Here is a 20,642-nt window from a genome sequence, read left to right as displayed (position 1 = left end):
TTTGGAAGAGAGTTTTCTTCTTCTTCCTTGCTGTTCTCTTGTTTCATGCGTCTTCTCTCTCTCTCCATCGAAACATGGCCTTAAGCTGCATCAGATTGATACATAGATAACAGGATATGATGCTCAGAATTGATTCAACGTAGAGATCTAATATTTAAACAATATGCAAAAGAGAAATAAGATACATCTAGTGAGTTAAATAGGAGATCAAGAAACTTGTTCATATAGAACTGGAAGTCAGGGACCTCAGGGTCATATCAATATGGCTGCAGTGTAGAATCACTTCAGATCATAGAAGAATACAGAGATCTACCACATGGTTGCTAGTAATAAATCTTGCACTAATTGCACTAAAGCCACTAACATTAACCTGACAGGAGTCAGCCTGCAATAATGCAACTATTGCACTAAAATTATGCTAACATGCAGCTCCTCAAAGCAACAGAGGGATAAATTTTGAGTTAAAAAAGGGAAAGGAACAAAAATGGAGTTAAAAAGAAATATAGCTCACTGTTAACAAACAGAAAAGGACTTGCCAAAAGAATTATTGGAAAAGAATTACACTGCCAAGAAGAAATTACACCTATTATTAATGAAATATGTTCAATACCTTCAAGAAATCACTCATCATGATTCAAATCTCTCTCTTCATTCTTCTTGTCAGTGACATTCTTTAAGAAAGTGATATGATTCGCAGTGCTTTCTCTCTCTTTATGGAATGAACTAGCAGTTGCTAATTCTTGGTCAGTGAAGTTGTGTTAATGCTATGCCAATAGAACAACCAGATCCAAAAAATAATCAGATAATGATATACTAAAATACCCCCATATTACTTCTTCATGTCAAACAGAAGGGCCACTCAGAATATCATTCCTAATTGGCAATTTTGGCACCCACCATACACATAGAAATCTGTTACTATTTCACTTTGATAAGGTTGATGATCTTAAAAATAATGCCAGCACAGTTTGCTCATGGACATTGTTCCAAACTCCCTCAAAAAGTATAGGTAAATTCATCTTGAAATTGTTTGAATGGCAAACTGTCTTTCCTTTATGCACATAGTTTGGCGATTGTCAAAGCTGGATGTCATTGAAGCATTGCTAAACTTAATTAACTGTATCATGGAGGCTAAAACAGTCCTTTTATGATCCATGATGCATTATATAGTAAAACTTGTGCAGGCAAATAGAGAAGAGAGACATTCATTTCCATCAATATTGTTCTAAAACAACAGAAAAACTCTATAAAAATTGAAGAACACAAAATACAATTTTTAGATCACAAAACAAAATCCACTTTCATCTAGAACATGGCCATATCATGTCTATCAATTAATGGAAAACCTAAACTTCCCAACATACTCATTCTGATTTTCTCATTTTACCATGTCACCATCACACCATTCTTTTCTTTACTACACCAATATTTTTAGCCACACAATAGTGTCAGTCATGCTTTACAGTTCACTACTGCCGATTACACAACTAATATGCATCTCACTCTATTCTCCTCATTAAAGTTATCATAACCTTGTACATTCTTCATTTGCCTAAATAATACTGATAAAGATCTACAATATAGTAATGCTCTCTTTGGGGTATCTTTTGGTCATAAACTTTTGAAGGAAAAGAAAGATATCCAATCATATATTTATTCTTCAAGTTCCGTATCATATCTCTGCTTCAGCTCTTTTAATCTTTAAGAAAGAAAGAATAGATCGCACAGAACAGACTCTTTGTTACAAGAACATCAAATTGATAGGAGAGGAGAAAAGCAAGTTGCAATTGTTCCCAAAGAAATAAAGTTATAGTCACAGTTTAGATACAATAAAGTAGAGCAAGTCATATATTTATTGGATAGAGAAGTAGCATTGCAGACTGAATTTAGTAACCAGAAAGACCATTAAAACAGAAATATGTAAGTTTATGGCATGCTTGCAAGTTGAAATCTGTGATCATGTTTAGGCATATCAGTAAGTCGTTCCCAAGAAAGAGAAGTAAATATATTTTGCTTAGTTGGAGAAATTGGAAGAGAAGACAAATTTAACTAACCTCGGAGTAAAGGACAGAACATGCAACCAACACCCTTTGTCTCTTGGATTCAGATATTGGCATGTTTAGAATTGGTGCAAGTACACTGTACATCATAGGCATACTATTAGAGTAAATTGTTTAAAGACACTAATATTCAGAGAGCATGATCTACAAAATTCTGATACAACAGAAGAACAGCATCAAAAATAAAACAAATTAAACCAAAAATGAGTCTTAGACCTCTGACAAATATCCAATAGGACATCGTCATTGAGTAAAAGATTCACTAATGGTATTAACTTCTAATATAAGTCCATGTATGCTTAACCTAATAAAGCAGCCATGGAAAATTCGTCCTATGTTCTCTAACTACTGCTGAGGCATTTCTCTATTATCTCTAGCACGATTGGGATCAGCATTAGTTTATCTTTATGCAATAGAAGGTTTAAAATACCAGTACCGCATACCTTCCCAACTATCAGGATGATCTGGCATCTTTGTACCACACCACAATGCCTTTTCTGGCTTTTGTTTGTTCTTTTTTTTTGTTTTTTGAATTTTTTTCTCCCAAATGAGTATTTGAGTAAATATTGATATTCTTTGAAGAGGTTCCCACATCAAGGAAGCCAGATCGCTGTAACGGCAGGTTGAATCTGCCCTCCTTCCCCTCCTTTATCCTCTCCCTTCCTTTCTCATTCTCCCCCATCTGTTTCCCTCAGTCTTTCTCAGTCTCTGCATGCACTGCCCCTTGTGACCATGCCACATATAGAGAGAGCTAGCCCACCTACTGCTCTCCCTCTTTTTATGGTTAGAAATAGCTAGCAGTGTCCCACAAGTGTCCTAGTCCTGGTTTCCTGTTGGAATGTTACATTACCAATGATACCATTCAAGATTCATAGACTCGGTACCGGAACCCATGCTGGTTGCCGTCCAATACGATACCATACTGTACCGCACCAGATTGTACCATACCATATCAAAAAAAATTCCATCCACCGACACAAAAAAAAAAAAGAAAACCAGACCAAACCAGCCTCGAACCGGATCGAACCATCCGGTATCGTGCAGTTCAAGCCGATACCGTACCGAACCGACCGGTTTAGCCCATTTGTCGAAAATCTGATCTGAATCGAACCGGCTCTCCACCGGCACGGTTCTGTACGGAGTGTACCAACCGGTTTGGACTAGTACGGAATACCATGATACCATCCCATTTTAGTGGGATTTACTTTTGAGGCTTTAATGATCATAAACTAGACTGGTGATAGTTCTTTTCCTAATTTTCCCTAGCTCGTTTAAGCCTTTTCTTCCTCAAAGTTAGGTAGCAGAGCATCCATGGTAACAAGAATTAAGAGAACAGAAGCACCAACGAAATGCTGTCAATTTCACCCTCCCTTCAATTTCTCTCTCACTTGCCTTGGTTGTTTAACCACTTAACCATATGCAACACCATCATATATGTTAGAATTAAAGTAGAGTAGTAGTTTAGCTTATGTTGTTCCTCTTATTCCTCTGTAACAACTTATCTCTGAAATGTCTATTTAAAGGATGTTTTTTTTGGTTATAACCATCATTAAGTTCTCACCATATTTAGTATGTGTCCAAGTACATTGTATCTAGTAATATATCCAAGTACATTGTATCTAGTAGTCTCTAAAGGCCCTTTGAGAGACTGAAAGAAATATAAAAAATATTCTCTTCCTTCAATATGGCATCAAAGCAAACCCTAGCCATCTTCCTCTCCTTCCCGCAGCCTTTGGGTTTTCTCTACTATTTTGGCCCTGATCATGGTGTAGATTCCCTGGTCCTCTTATCTATGCTGTGATCAGGACTCCTCTTCCTTATGTCCTGCTACTGTTATCCTCGGATCTATATGGCGTCATCTTTGGAAGTCCCAAAATCCATTCCTTTAGGCACCACAATCAACTTGAATAGTGCTAATTATGTCCTCTAGGCTCAGGCCTTCCATTTCTTTGTTTGTTCTCAACACAAGTTAAAACATCTCACCAACGCCCCTCCTAATGCCTCCTCTTCCTCCAAGTCTTCTGATGGTGAGAGGGCAACTAAAATTGTGGATAAGTGGAGGATGATGACTATGTAGTTATCACTTAGCTTTTGAATAGCTGTGAATCCTCGGTAAGTGCCAATATTATGTTTCTATCTATTGCGAAAGATATGTGGGATGCTCTCAAGGATGTGTGGGCATGAGAAGAATATTAAAGCTGCATGCAAGTCCACATTGCCAGAAGGAAAGGGCTGGGATGTCTAGGAAAACTCTCTTCAATGGAGATGAGCAGAGGAAAGTGGTCCGAGCAAGTGTTGGGTGATAACATAAGTAATGGTTTACTATTCTTTGAATAAGCTATATATGGTTTTGACTTTGACCCTGGATAGGAAGAAGCGAAAGAAGCCTTTCCTTCAGTGGGGACGAGAAGAAATATCGCTAAAACCGAGACTCTGAGACTCAGGTCAAGGAGATCAGATAGACGAAAAGTACTTTCTTTCCCTCGTATGGAGAACAAATCCTCTGTTTATGCCCTATATGAGATCTTTAATCTTCATCAAGATGGGCAATCTGTCAATAACTACTTTGCTGCACTTAAAGGCAAGTGAGATGAACTGACTATTTATCATCCCATTACTATTGATGTGATAGTCTTGAAGCAACAACATGAAAAATTCTTTGTAGCCAAGTTTCTCTATGGATTGGATGATAGTCTCGATCATGTTTGACAGTCTCTCTTATCTGACTCTGCTGTCCCATCATTGACTAGTGCCCTTGCTTATGTGCTCCAAGTATCTACTACCACGGCTGCTTCTAAATTTTCTCCTACACCTACTGACCAATGTGCCCATGCTACTTCTAGGGGACGTGGCCGAGGTCGTGGTCACAATTTTTCTCCGTGTATTCACTGCACTCGCACTAACCATCCTTCTGAGCGGTGCTAGCAAAAGTTTGGTAAGCCAGAGACCGCTAAACCGGTTGTTGTTGCTCCTACTAGTGCTGTCCCTATTTCTGAGACCACGAGCGATATTATTACACTCACTAAGGTGGAGTATGATAGATTATTGCAGCCACATACCTCTTCATTCCTTGCATCTCCATCTTCTGGATCTACGTCGGCTGCTGCCCATGATAAGTCCTGGCTTCTAGACTCTGATGCCTCCACCCATATGATAGGTAATCGGTCTCTATTTTTCACTGTCCCTTTCTTCTACTCATCCTCCTGTATCTATTGCTGATGGCTCCTCTCATGTTCTGGGAGAGGGGTCAGTGGTTGCCTCCTCTTCTTTACCTCTTGATAGAGTTCTCTATGTTCCTAATTTTTTTGTTAGTCTTCCATCCATAAATCATCTCACCCGCTCTTTGGACTGTTCAATTAATTTTTTCCTTCCTACTGTGTCTTTCAGGATCTTCGGATCGAGAAACAGATTGGTGGTGGACATGAGTTGCGGGATCTCTACTATCTGGATGCAGAACCTACTACCGCTATTGCTGCTTCTCTTGCTGCTCAGGATTTGGATCTCTTTGGCATTGCAAACTCGACCATCCTGATATCTCATCGTTGAGTAAACGTGTCTGTTCCTTCTACTTTGTCCCATTTGCCATATGCTGCTTGTAAGTTTGACAAGCACCATCGTGTGTTTTTTTCTTCTAGTGTCAATAATCAGAGTAATACTCCTGAGATTATTCATTCGGACATCTGAGGTCCGAGTCTTATGTCATCCCGTTTTGAGTTTCGCTACTTTGTTGCCTTCATTGATGATTGTTCTCGGATCACTTAGGTATATCTTTTTCGGAGTCGATCTGATGTCTTCAGTATATTCAAAAAATTCTATATGAAAATAAAGACTCAATTTTCTGTGTCCATTAAGACTCTTCGCATAGATAATGCCTTGGAATTTGCAAACTCTTTGTTTAAAAAAAGTTGTGCTTCTAAAGGTATTATTCATCAAACCTTCTGTGCATATACTTCTTAATAGAATGGGATTGTTGAATGTAAGAATTGTACCCTCCTAAATATGGCCCGCACCTTAATGTTTCAGATGCATGTGCCTAAAAAATATTGGGGGATGCTATTCTTAGTGCTTGCTACCTTGTTAATCGTCTCCCATCTTCTGTTCTTGCTGGTCAGACACCCTTCTCTTGTTTTTATCCGAACAAGTCTCTGTTTCCACTAAATCCTCGGGTGTTTGGTTGTCTGCTTCGTTCACTTGCTCGGCCCTGAAATTGACAAACTATCTCCTCGATCTATTAAGTGTGTTTTCTTGGATTACTCCCGCACACAAAAGGGGTATAGGTGTTATGATCCAATTGTCCGGCATCACTTTGTTTTTGCTGATGTTACTTTCTTTGAATCTGTCTCATTCTTTCTCCTTCCGAGGCTCCATTGATACCCTCATCTGGACCTCTACCTACACCAGCTCCACTACAAGTTGTCCCTTCCTCGGATCCTAAGCAGCCCTCAGAGACTGCCAACAGTACCTTCTATTTTACAGGTTTATCGACGCCGCCAGAAACCTATAACTCATGTTCACTCCAATTTGCCTTCTCCGGCTTCGGGTCCAGATCCTGAGGTATCTGATCTTGATCTTCTTATTGCTCTACGCAAGTGCAAACATACATGTACCTCGCACTCTATTACTAATTATGTCTCCCTGGACCATTTCAGCCCCTCTTTTCGCCATTTTGCCTTATCTATATCCTCAGTGTCTATTCCCAAGTCTTATTCGGAAGCATTATTTGATCTAGCTTGGAAAGCCACTATGGATGAAGAGATGAATGCTCTTACCAGCCATGGTACTTGGGAGCTTGTGCCCCCTCTTGTGGATGTTCAGTATGTTGCGTGCAAATGGGTGTTTACTATCAAACACCTACCAGATGGGTCTATTGACAGATACAAGGCTCGTTTGGTGGCCAAGAGGTTTACTTAGACTTACGGGATTGATTATTATAAGACTTTTTCTCCTATGGCTCGGATGAATTCTGTTCGATTGTATTCTCTATTGCTGTTAATCGAGCTTGGCCTGTTTTTCAAATAGATGTCAAGAATGCATTTCTTTATGGTGATCTTCTTGAGGATGTCTATATGGAGCAATCACCTGGTATGTTGCTCAAGGAGAGAATTGGCTATGCAAGCTCAAGAAGGCCATCTATGGGTTGAAGCAGAGCCCTCGTGCTTATTTAACAAGTTCACAAATGTTATTGCCAGTGTAGGACTCCAATGCTCGCAGCTTGATCACTCGATCTTGTCCGAAAAAGTTCACAGGGAATTGTTGTACTAGTTTATGTAGATGATATCCTCCTCACTAGTGATGATACTGAGGGCATCGCTGAAGTCAAACAATATATTCAATCTCATTTTATTATCAAGGATCTCGACAGGCCAAGGTACTTCTTAGGTCTTAAGATTGCTTACTGTGCTGATAAAATTAGTCTTTCTCAGAGAAAGTATGCACTTGACTTGCTAGCAAAAACCGAATTTCTTGGCTATAAGCCTGTCAGCACTCCCATGGTTACCAGTCACAACAACCCCTCTAAAAATGATGAGAATTTTCCAGATCCAGCTAAATACTGTCGACTGGTTGGAAAATTGATATACCTCACCATTACATGGTCAGATATTTCTTTTGCAATTGGACTGGTCAGCTAGTATATGCACAAGCCAAAGAAAGGACATTGGGAAGCAGCCCTCAGAATTCTCCATTATATAAAAGGCTCTCCAAGGAAAGGACTACTTTTCAAGAAATATGGACATCTTGACATGGAGGCCTACTCTGATGCAGATTATGCAAGATTTGCGGATGATTGGCACTCGACTTCTGGCTATTGTACTTATATTGGAGGAAACTTAGTCACATGAAGAAGCAAACAAAATATGATGGCTAGATCCAGTGCAGAGGCAGAGTACAGAGCAATGGCCCATACTACTTATGAAATAATGTGGCTTAAGTCCTTTATGGAGGATTTAGGGGTTATCTATACAAAGCCTAAGGTTATGCATTGTGACAATCAAACAGCGATTTATATTGCTAATAATCCAGTCTTTCATGAGCAGACTAAACATATAGAGGTGGACTGCCACTTTATTCGAGAAGCTATTTTGAATGGCAAGATTATGACACCCTTCACGAGTTCAGCAAATCAACTCGCAGACATCTTCACCAAAGCTCTCAACTCTACTAGGTTTTCTACTATATGTTCCAAGCTGAGCTTCGTTGATGTATATGCTCCAACTTGAGAAAAAGTATTAGAATTAGAGTAGAGTAGTAGTTTAGCTTATGTTGTTCCTCTGGAACAACTTATCTCTGAAATATCTATTTAAACGATGTTTTTTTGGTTATAACCATATATTAAGTTCTCACCATATTTAATATGTGTCCAAGTATATTGTATCTAGTAACGTGTCCAAGTACATTGTATCTAGTAGTCTACAAAGGTCCTTTGAGAGGCTGAAAGAAATATGAAAAATATTCTCTTCCTTCACCAATATACAATCTTATAAACCTTCCTTACTGTTATATACAATCTTATAAACCTACCTCATCGCTTATATACAATTTTTGAAACCTTCCTCACTGTTTTTTGGAGGAAATGATAAATACCATAAAATATTTCAACTAGCTTTGAATAAATTAGTGAGTAAATATTTGCAAACCTATGAGAAATTGACAGCTTACTCCAACCATTTTGATACTCACCAATTCCTTCCTTACCAAAATGCTCAATTTTGTAAAACTTAATAAGGGAGGAAAGATATCTAAAAGTTGGTAAACCTAAAAGATGCTTAGAGAATTGACAACATTAATGCACCATAAATACGGATGGTAAAGCCTTGTATGGCAAGGCAAAATGAAGAATACTTTAATAAGTTGCTAGGCAGTGACTGCTCGAAGAGAGTAGGCTTGTTGGATCTCCATGCAAGCAAAAAAGTACAGCTATAATTTTAGCTGCCAGACATAATATGATATAGACAACATAATTCATATTCAATCAATCAAGTTAACAAGGTGCAACAAGATAGTAAGAAAAACAAGCACTGGTTTGCAGGGCGTGGCACAGCACCATGGATGCCCTGCCAATGCATTATAGCATGCGGCACAGGTGCAATACTGGCTCAACCACAGTATCTGGCATCTGCCTTGCCAGTATCACAAACCAGCGGCATGCCATCCTTCGGAGAAATAAGAATTAGAGTGTTGGACAGTCTGTATTATGTACTATCTTACTGTACATAAAGTCCTGGAAGGACTTGTAGGGGCACAATATGGTGTGCCACATATCCCAGCTTTTATTGCTACTTATTGGACCAGAAGCCGGATGCAGTTGTTTGATGTTCTCTGAAAAGAAACAACTGATCAACTTTGACTATCCAAGAAATTGAGGCATTCTTGATTAGATTCAAGACAGAATTGACATGTTTTTTGGAGAAAGAGCTGGATATTTATCCACAGACATCACTTATGTCACATGCATCTTACTATTTTGCTCCATAGTTATTTTCCCTATAGTCGCTAGATTAGTTCTGAGCTTTTTTGTGTTGTTGATGTGTACGTCGGCTCTTTGCAGTTCTGTAAGCGTAGGAGGCGTGCCCGAAGGGCAGCAGCAGCAGTCAGTTTGGTCCCAGGTGCCGTCGCTAGATTGAGATCTGCAAGGTGGCGGGGAGTTTACTCAATCCCTGGCTCTCAGCCAGAACGTATGGATGAGGAAGCATGAATGAGAGGAATAAGGGTCACCCATGATGCAATCCAAAGGTTTCGCTCCACTTGCGCTTGAGTACCATACCTATTCCTATCGTATGGTCAGATCAAGCATTTCCTAAATCTATCTTTACTCCCCCTTAATATCTAGTCAGGTTAAATAAAAAATTTTTGATCTTTATGGATCAGCCTCATGTTAACTCTAGTCCATCTCTGAACCGTACAGTTATTCAATGTTATTTTTATCATATTTTACTTCAAGATGATTCATGATGTTAGATTTCTAAAACTTTAACAAAAGAATATATTTATGTGCTTAAAATATATCTACAGGCTAGCATTAGTGAAAATATGCTAGACTAGAAAATGTGAACAAGGTAATGTGTCTTAGCATGCCAATTATGTGTCTTTAATTTGTAGATATCTTGCAACATTGCATGCCAAGTATCAGCCTGGCATGACATGAACCCTCAAAAATGCCAGCTAAAGCAAAATAAAAATGAGCCACATAAAGTACTGCCCCTAGCCACACGCATGGTGTGTGTGCTACCAACTAGGCTTCCATAATTGAGAGCCTAATTGAAGGTAGTTATCTTATGCAATCATTGCACAAGAAAATTTTCGACATGCAGTGTAAATGAACTGCAGGCAAATAAACAAAAGGAGCATGATAATATGTAATTTGATGGTTCTTAAGAAAAAAATCTCTGTTTAATTGTAACAGCAGATGCAGGAGAGGTATCAAATTAAGGAGCAAGGAGATCTCTGACACCATGATACCACAGGCCAACTTGAAGGGAGGACTATAAGCACAAGACTTCTTGGTGCTTGCTAGAGATAAACAAATTAAATGGCAATATTTAAACTGCAATTCTTAGAGAAAATCAGAAAAGATCTAACTCATCCAAAATTCGTAAATTTCATGCTATATAGGTAAACAAAAAGGATTGGACTTCGAATTGGGGCATTGGCAAGTTTAGCAGGATACTTTGCCTTTCGGCAAGTTTAGCAGGATACTTTGCCTTTCAATGGCCATATGTTGTTTTATGCAACTCATTTAACAAGTAATGACTTGTGACAGCTAGAAGGCCTTTAATATGTGTAGATTAAATTAACTAATAACACGTCAACTTTTACATCTATCTTTAGTTCAATGAACATATTATATTCATAATTTAAAACATGCAATTATGTTATGTAGAAAAGTGTCTCATATGTAGTTTTATGTTTGGTTGTGTCGTTCACTTGAATCAAAGTTCGCCAAACCAGTACCAGAGGTAATACCAGCCAGCAACTGGGTTCAGTATGGTACAAGTCCGTATGATGCCAAACCAAGGCATACCGAAAACAAGGAAGTGGAAGGGGAAGGGGGAGAACAGGAGGAAGGGAGGGGGAGAGGAAGAGGGCAAGAGGAAGGGGGAGTGCTGATGGATAAACTGTAACCTTAGTGGGGGGGAGAGGGGGGGAGAGAAGGGAAGGAGGGCCAAGGGAAATCCTAACCCTAGTGTGTTGGGGGGGGGGGGGGGAGAGAGAGAACACTTACCGATGATGGGGCGAGCAGCACCGATTGAGTAGGGAGGGATGCAATCAAAAACCATCACAAGCTGGAAAGGGGGCCATTGCTTCTATCAAATAATAGCAAGCCGAGAGAGGGGGGGGGGGTTATAAATGAACTAGGACTTGGAGGGTTTATAATTGAACCGGTGGCGGTTTGGCCAATGTACCAAACCAACAAGGTGAACGATCCAGGTTCCTCATCGATTCGGTTTCAGGCAATACGGCCAACCATGACTTGAGCACCTTGCATGGTGCAGACAGCTAGGGAATAATTTATCTGGTGACACTTCAAATAAGTTTTCCATAGGGAAAGCTTGACTCTGCAAAGTGAATCTAAAAATGTTAAAATAGGTAACAGTGGACAATGGGAGAGATACACCCTAAAATGATGTGACATTTTCGCAAAATATCAATCTGTGTCTTTACACTAAAATACAGATATATAGACATATGATACAAATAATTATATCAATAATTGCAAAAAGTATTCAACAATTTTTCTAGTTATGTATGAAACAATTTTCTCATGTATGCCAATGAAATTCACAAGAACCACAACATTATAAATCAAGCATCTCTACAAGCTTAAGTCCAAAATTGACCTGAAAGGATATGTCTCTAACTCATGAACCAAGATCACATTGACATGGTTCATAACTTTCTTACAGTAGCATGGACATAAGGCATCTAGGCTGTATTTAGTTAGGGATTAAACTGTTATGATAGTTGAATAATTAGTTGTAATCTGTTACTGAACTGTTGGTTAGTTACTCTGTGTCAGGTAGGAAACTTCTAACTAACTATTAAATGAGAACACAAGGCACATTATACCTCAGTTGTGAAATGATGAATAAACTGAATCTTCTTGATATTCATCCACACTAACCTTTTGCTTAAACTTGTTAAACTCCTCCACAACATCTATCAAAGCTCTATCTCCAAATCTTTTGCATACATCAACAGTAAACTTTTCCCAAGTAACCAGTCCTTGCTGAGACACATACCCTTGGTACCAATTATCCACCTTCTCTGCCAAGAACATAGCAGCAATATCTAATTTCTGATTTTCTGGGACTTGATACAACTTAAAGTACCTATTGTATTTGCAGATCCAAGATCTGGGTTGCTCCCCTTCAAAGATTGGAAAATCTAATTTCGGCAATTTTGGCATTCCACCATGACCTTGACTCCCTTGTAGAGATTGAGAAATATCCATCTCCCTTCTTCCTGGAGTTGGTAACAGCCTTTTATTGAGATCGATCACTACATTGGATGCCGGATTAGAAGAGTTGGTAGCTTTCCCTGTTATGCCCTCTTCTGTTGTTGCCTTCCCCAATACCATATTCTTCAAATCTTCCATCACCTTGACAATGTCCTTAAAATCACTCTTTAATGCTGCAATTTGATCCTTCAATTCTTCCACATGAGTCACATTACTGTTTTGAACTTCACTCACTTGTTGCTGCAGATTCTTGATCTGCTCTTCCACAACCTTTGACACCATTTCGTTCTTGTTACAGAAGATGAATCTTGGGCAAACTAAGGTTATAAATGGCTAAGAATTACAGTGATCGCAGGATTGAGGCTCTAATACCAAATGTCACAAATGGAATTTTAGAAATAGATTAAGAGAGAAAATGAGAGAAGCTTGAGATTCACAGAGGATTCAAGAAAAGAAAGAAGGAAAAGAAGAATAGAAGAGGGAGATCAGCTGGAAAGAATCAAGAAGATTCAGTTTATTCATCATTTCACAATTGAGGTATAATGTGCCTTGTGTTCTCTTTTAATAGTTACAAGTTTCCTGCCTGACACAGGGTAACTAACCAACAGTTCAGTAACAGATTACAACTAATTATTCAACTATCATAACATAAACGAGTATTAAATGGGACAAAGGCCCCTTTAACACATTTATTCCAGTATAAACCACCAAGCACTAGAAAAATAACTAATGCATTCCCAGTGCAAAGAGGATATTTTAAAAAAAGATGGTAAAGCTACTTTTCCACCAAACTAGAAGAAAATTATTCCACCTTCTAGGGTGTAGTTTATTCAATAATAAAGTGAGTCAGGAGGGAGGTAAACTAAAGACCACCGAACCATCCCAAACCAGGTGGTTCATCACATATTGAATTGGTCCGATCCCTAGCTGGAATGGTTTTCAGCACCTCGAAACAGCTAAAGGCTAGGATCTTGGCCAAACTCTCCCAATCGCGAATCGAGAGTGCCTGTCCCCTTCCCTCTCTCTCCCGTTCTCCAATGCTCATCTCCACTCTCCCTCTCTCAAATCCTCCTCTCCCACTTAGTCTCCCTCTCCCTCCCTATCTCTAATCCCCCTCTCCTCTCTCCCCCATACCTCTCTCTCACACTCTATTTGGGATGGGAGAGTGGAAGAACTCTGAATTAAGCATTCTCTTCCTGTCCCTATCCGACAACCGCGCCTCTGCTACCTCCTAGAGAAAAACCCTACCACCACCGTTACCACCATCCATGGTGAGGGCCAGGCAAGTACTCTCTGTCTCTCTCTCTCTGCCTGTTCTGGTATGCATCGGCCAGCTAGCACGACACCCAGTATTAGCTATGCAAACCTTGAGTTAAACTATTCCAACTAAGTTAACTTACTCCATGACCACATGCAGCCCCATAATTTTGAAAGTTGAAACAGAATTGCTACATAAAAAGGAAAGGAAGAAGACAAAATATATTATATCCATAGACAAAAGCAAAAATGCCTTAGCTAATAAGTATATTAGATTGGTTAAAAAATATATGGAAATAAATACATTATTATTCCACATAATCAAGCTATGCACTAATGGGGCATTAAATCCGGGCACTGTGGCAAGGACAAAAATGCAGAGTTGGATGTGCAACAAAATTTGAATGAGTAATTCTAGAAATTGGTAAAAGCATATGAAGCTTCAGCCTTCAGTAGTTCATTACAGAAATATAATGAATGAGAATGCATCAACATTGCTTGATGACAAGCATGGACCTCATTAAATGGGACATCAAAGGATCCAAGTATAACCATTGGAAGCACATAGCAGCAAATGCTAAGTTCAAATGGAGGAAATAAAACAACATGCTGATCTAGTAGAAGAGACATGGTATTAATTAAACTTAGATCCAAAATTGCACCATTTTTGAGTGTAACAAACAGATAAGTTTTGTAGAATGCCACCTCCACAGAAGTGCTGAATGAGGTTTCCTTGTTGATGGGAGATTATTATTATCTACTGGCTTGGTGTTCCCAGTTTGATGACTCAACCCTTCTGACATGCCATCTTTTATGCTTATATTCCTCATGAAAATATCATCTTTGTCATTGTCATCTTCCCTCATCCACAAAAGAACCATGCGAAGCATGCATAAAAATGGCTGATCACTGTCCAACAGCAGGTAAAGTGCTGTCATTCCACCCATCCCAGTGCCAGATCCACCTCCAATACCAAGACCACCACTAATTCCAGATTCATCTAACAGAAGTACCTGCAGCATGGCTACTGACTTCTTCACTAATGGAAGTTCAACCCAGTTTCCATCCGAGTCCTTTTCAAGAACAGATTTCCAAGATTGCCAACCACTTCCCCCACCACCAAAGACTGTCAATTTTGGGGGAATGCCAACACCATACCACAATCTGCTCCTGTACTTCCAACCTTCAACTAGATCTAAGACGCAGCTCCCATAAGATACAAATGCACATCGAACAGATTCATAAGGCTCTGCTGCAGCTGCTGCAGTAAGGCACTCCATAACTGCTGCAGAAATTTCGCCATTTGAATCAGCCATAGAAGCAAGGACCTGAATTGAAGCACAATATAAATACTTAGAAAGGACTTGGATAATATGGAAAACAGATTCAGCAAGAAGTTATTTAATTAGATTGCAATCAATCAGATTATGCACACACTCATGCATGCATGCTTGCATGCATATGCATAAATGTGTACACATGAATACATACGTATTCTGGAATGGATATCCCAAATTGACCAAGATATGAAAAATAATATCAGCCATTCTTGAAAAATCATCTCTTCAAAGATCACTGCAGCTATAAAGATGAAACCATAAAGACTGTTCCTAATATTCAGTGTCAGGTTGGTGGGCATTGCCATGTTTAAAATATTAGCTAATCCTAACATTACAAAATTTTAAATCCATGCCAACATAAGTTGAACGTCAAAGGTGGACCCACATATTCGATAAAAAATAATTAGTGTGGTATCATAAAATGACCAATTACATCGCTGAAACAAAATTTTAATATATGGGATACTGAAAACTAGAGCATAGTGACATATAATCATGTAGGAAAATTATAGATATCTTTTCATCAAATAGAATACTCTACCAGAACTAAGAGAGCAAATTAAAAGGTAGACTCTTATGATAAATCAACAATATTTTGTAAACTTTAGATACATCCAGAAATTTACTGAGAACCATTATCATTTTCAATGTTTAGCAGCTCCTGAGTGATTTGATACCAGCATCTCATCACTCAAAGCAACAATTGGCATCTCCAATGAAAGAAACAAGATGAATATATAACAAACAGATTAACCATCATCAGAAATGAAGTCCATAAAAATAAAGTTCACTACACAGTGAATAATAGAATAATTACAGAGATATCAGCACACATACATCCAGGGAAAGACCATCAGTATCACTGGAAAATGAAGTCCTCCTGGATCCAATGTTATCCACAGATTCACTGCCAGTTCTACCTAGAGAATTTGAGTGACTAACAGTGGATGAAGTCACTGCAGCAGGGGATCTATGGCCATCAACTGACTTGGAAGTGCAAAATAGCTGCCCTTGTAACCGCAAGTGATCTTCTACAAGCATTAGAATTACAACTGCATTCTCAGCCAATGCAACTGAAAGATGAGCGGCATTCTCTGCTTGTGCTTTAGCTTCTTGCGGTGACAACCCCTCAGCTGCTACACCAGCAGCAGCTGCTGCAACAACTTGAGTCTGCTACAAAAGAAGAGCTAGGTGAAGATATTATTTTGGCACCTCTACTTAACAAAAAACAGCAAACCATATTCAACTTCTGAAAGTATTAACACTACGTACAGTTAGCAATTCTATATCCTACAAAAGGGTATAAACAAAAAAAATGAAAACCAGAGATTAGAGAACTTAGAAAGAGACCAACTGCAGAATGAAGACACCACTCCGTTAGCACACTTCACATATATTTTAGTAAAAGCACATGTATAGAAGATGGTGTGATACAAGCGTATGCACATTTAACTTCGTTAGTACCAACAGGACGACAACTTGCCTGGGTTAACCTTAATAGAAAGCAAAGTGACAGTTACAAGCTAAAGATCTTCCATGATAGTAAACACATCTAGTTATTTATAACCCTGCACTCACCAGAGATATATCTGCAATATGCACACATGTGGTCATCCAACACTTTGTCATGTAAGTCAACACTTAGATACAGCATGTCTTAGAGTTAACCCTTTTGCAAGGAACTTCGATATGAATTTAATTACATAATTCTATTTTACCTACAATCTTGTTTCATAATAATTTTATCATAAGTTTGCAATTCCTTATCCCATCTACAAGAAATTGTGATCACCTGTGCCAGATACAGCATGGGAGGCCAGATGCCATAGTGCTAATATAGACATCACCTCAGGCATAAAGCTAAAGACAAAAAAGTCTATCTGAAATAATATTTAACAAGACAATCACTGGCTTTGCTCTGTATAAGATTCCAATATAGTTAGTGCCCTTTTTTACAACTCCCATTCAAACAATCACTAAAAACTGGCAGACTGTCTGCTTCCTTCCATCGTCCTTGTCCAGATTTTTAGCTGACCTTTCTACTTACCATCTGGCCACTACTCCCTGCACAAAACCAACATCCCTTGCCATTTCTACAGTTCTTTCACCATTTGACAACAAAGAGATTTAGGGAAACAATCCTGAAGCTGAAATAAGAAGGATCTGCATATACATAAAAGAAAAAAAAGCAGTTGCAGATGGGTTGATTATTGGATCTCTAGGCAGTGAACTTCTAAAAGTTCTCATGAAGCTTCATTCGAAAAGATTGCACATCCAAGCATTTAAAGTCCAGTATATCTTGCATGGAAAAACTAAATAGTAAAAGGAAAACTCCCCACAACTTTGCATGTGTTGCACAAACACCTCTGTGCCTTAAAAAATTTCGAACAGATCCACTAATTTAATGTTTGTTGCAATCTGACCCTCCATCCATCTCAGTTAAGCAGGATTTAATAAATGACTCATGTGACCATCACGAGTCTTAAAATATGCTAATATTCCTAGAATGCCCTTGCCATATGAAGATAGTAAGAATGGGAGGTGGGGAGCCTCCATCTCAACAAGCTGCTCATTATCCTCCTGGACATGCCCGCTGCTCCCCGTCTCCCACTCTTGCTGCTCTCCATAAGCCCTATGAGATGTCTCCAAATTCCAGCACGTGGTTCTCACCCACTGAATCCTGTGTCTATTCCCTATCCATCATTTTGTTTCATGCCAGTCTTGTTTATTGGGCCATAGAGAGAGAGGAAATTATCTGGGCCAATCACTGGTCTTCCTTTCACACACTAGCTCTTGGATTTAGAGAGAGCAAAAGAGCTCAAATCACCTTACAATGGGGAGCTCTTGTACCACTAGTGAGTTCAGGCGGCACCTTCTCTCCCTTCACTTCCCACGAAGTCCCCTCGCCAATTCCTCCAATCTTTCGTTGCCATTTTCTTCTTCGACTCCTTTTTTATAGTGCTTTTACTTTTTTTGTTGTCTGGTTTCTTAGTTTTTTTTTTGTTGTTTCCACTCTATCAAGCAAGAAGAAGCAATCATCCAATTTCCAGAAAATGCACATAGATTAATGAGAATTCCTCAAGAATGCATTGAAGTTTCAACCCACACTTCACAAGCATTTCATGCAGCTGGAGCCTCCAGCTCTTCCATTCTATCAAGCAAGAAGAAGCAATCATCAAATTTCCAGAATATGCATCTAGATTAATAAGCATTCCTCAAGAATGCATCGAGTTCCAACCTACAGTCGTTTCATGCAACTGGGCTCCAGCAAAGGCCCATGCGAGCTTGGTTCAGGACATGAGGAGGAAGAGAATGGTGTTATGAATTATGAAGATCTCGAACGGAAGATGGCATCAGATATGTGGACCTCAAGAGAAAGGTGATATGAATTATGAACATATCAGGCTGCACACTCCCTTCCACCATCTGAACATAAAGAAAGATGGCATCAGATATGTGGACCTATGTGAAGTGCCTCTAATCATGTGTTCCATATAAAGAGGTCTGGCTCACAGAGTTGTTCAAGCAGATTGCATGCATGGCATATTTCCATAAAGAGAATTTGCAGATGAAAGCAAGAGCTCTATAAGTGCTTGGAGATCTAAGTTGAATCCTTTGACAACCAATTAGCCTTGGATTTGCTTCAGAGCCATGGAGAAGGCTGGAGAGCATGGTGGCCAACTGGAGGAGGGTGGGAGTCGGCTACTGCTCTAGGTGATGTTGAAGATGAGGATAGTGCAGGTGATAACAGAAGCGGTGCATTGCAGGCAAGGGTGGCAGCAATAGCAATGAGGTTAAGCTTGGAATATGTGCTGTGCAGGCAGCAGACAGGGAGAAGCCTTGTATCAGATAGGTTGGTGCTGTTCCGAAGGAGGTACAAGGACTTTGGACTCGGCCAAGTTCTAATGCCATTTGATTATTACTTCTATATTAAAAGAGACATTTTAGTCATTTCCAGATGGTTGCTAATCGCATCATAGTAAAAACGGATGGGAGGGTCAGATTGCAGCAAAAATTAAGTTGGTGGACCTGGTTAAAATTTTTTAAAGTGCAGGAAGGTGTATGTGCAACATGGGCAATGTTGAGGGGGTCAAAAGTAATTTTCTCAAAACAAAAATGCTAACACCAGTCAGATAATGAGTACTTCGTAGATCTTTGTGTTGCATCCTTCATTTTCAAATTTATTTTCTTAGCAACATCTAATAAATGTGCCAATATCTGAAGCCTTTCATGAAGCTTCTCTAGAGAAAAAAGAAAAAAAAAAAAAATATATATATATATATATATATATATGTGTGTGTGTGTGTGTGTGTGTGTGTGTGTGTGTGTCTGCGGATATATATCCAAACATTTAAAGCGTGGTTTTTTTTTTTAATTGTAAAAAACAGCACACTTGAATGTTAACACCAGTCAAATCACCCTTATTTCACACATCTTTGTGCTGCATCCTTCATTTTCATATCTATTTATGCCATTTTCCATAAAATATCATTATTAGATTAATTTATTCATAAAAATATTATTATTAGATTAATTTATTCATAAAATTAGAAATGTAAAGATATATACACATATTCGCATGACAAAATCTTAAGTAATATTTGATCAATTTATTTATAAACTAGAACCCACTCAATTTGTTCATAAACTAAAAATGCTCTTCAACATGGTGCAAGCTGTCACCCTAGGGTTTTGTATGATCCCATCTGGTAAACACAAGATGACGGTGATAGTTGAACTGAAAATAATTATATCATCTAGAGTTCTAGACAAATGTTTGTCATTATGGATCGGTGACATATTACTGCCAACATACAGCTAATGATTGCTAAATTACTTAATACCAATGATGCCAGTAAGATTCAATTTCCAATACGCTTCAGCATGCTATATTTCAAAACAGTTGCAGCATAAAAGAAACGTAAACATTTACATATTGGAACTTACCTGAACTTGAAGCTCCCTAGCAGCAAAGTCTAGCAAGCCACCTAATAGTCTTCTTTTAAAGACAGGCAACGACTCTTCACGTCTTCAAATATAAAAAGTGAATTAATAAAGGTCATATAAAATAATTTTTACATAACATAGTTCCATAAACCAAATCTAAAAGCATACATGCTACAGTTTGTCAGAAGCAATATGCTAACCAAATTTTCGTCTTTTATTCTTCATCAGAAATTACATTTTTCTTCCAATAATCTTTGCCACTAATAAAGCCAATAAGCAGATAAAATTGGAATAATATCGATAGTATAGTAAAACAAGAGTTTCCCCAATCAAAGAGATACATTAGCAATTTGTCTTCTCTACAAATAGGAGATAAGTATGCCACAACAAGCGGTAATGTTAACACGAAGTATGGGATAACAGCAATAATGATATGATTCTTAAATGACTGCCTTATATAGGTACCTGATTCGTTGATCCCCTGTACTGGATCCCCCAACCATTGACAGCCACTCTGCACAATGAATTGTTGCTTCTACATCCTACAAATGAAAATATGCAATGAATATGATTATCCATAAT

At 38.6% G+C, this 20,642-nt stretch overlaps 1 protein-coding gene across 1 annotated transcript in view; it reads right to left on the bottom strand.

The window, feature by feature from the left end:
* The window catches only part of LOC105035089 (BEACH domain-containing protein C2), a 158,950-nt gene that overhangs the window by 118,804 nt on the left and 19,504 nt on the right, over positions 1–20,642 (bottom strand). The window contains exons 8-12 of the mRNA XM_073256460.1: positions 20,526–20,602; positions 20,061–20,142; positions 15,951–16,283; positions 14,479–15,101; positions 2,055–2,139 (exon numbers count right to left, since the gene is read on the bottom strand). Coding sequence (XP_073112561.1) covers positions 2,055–2,139; positions 14,479–15,101; positions 15,951–16,283; positions 20,061–20,142; positions 20,526–20,602 — 1,200 coding nt within the window. The remainder of the gene's footprint in view (positions 1–2,054; positions 2,140–14,478; positions 15,102–15,950; positions 16,284–20,060; positions 20,143–20,525; positions 20,603–20,642) is intronic.

This window comes from Elaeis guineensis, chromosome 4 (assembly GCF_000442705.2).
Source record: "Elaeis guineensis isolate ETL-2024a chromosome 4, EG11, whole genome shotgun sequence".
NCBI lineage: Eukaryota > Viridiplantae > Streptophyta > Magnoliopsida > Arecales > Arecaceae > Elaeis > Elaeis guineensis.
The sequence above is the reverse complement of the archived record's forward strand: the minus strand, read 5'-3'. Positions and strand labels throughout refer to the sequence as shown.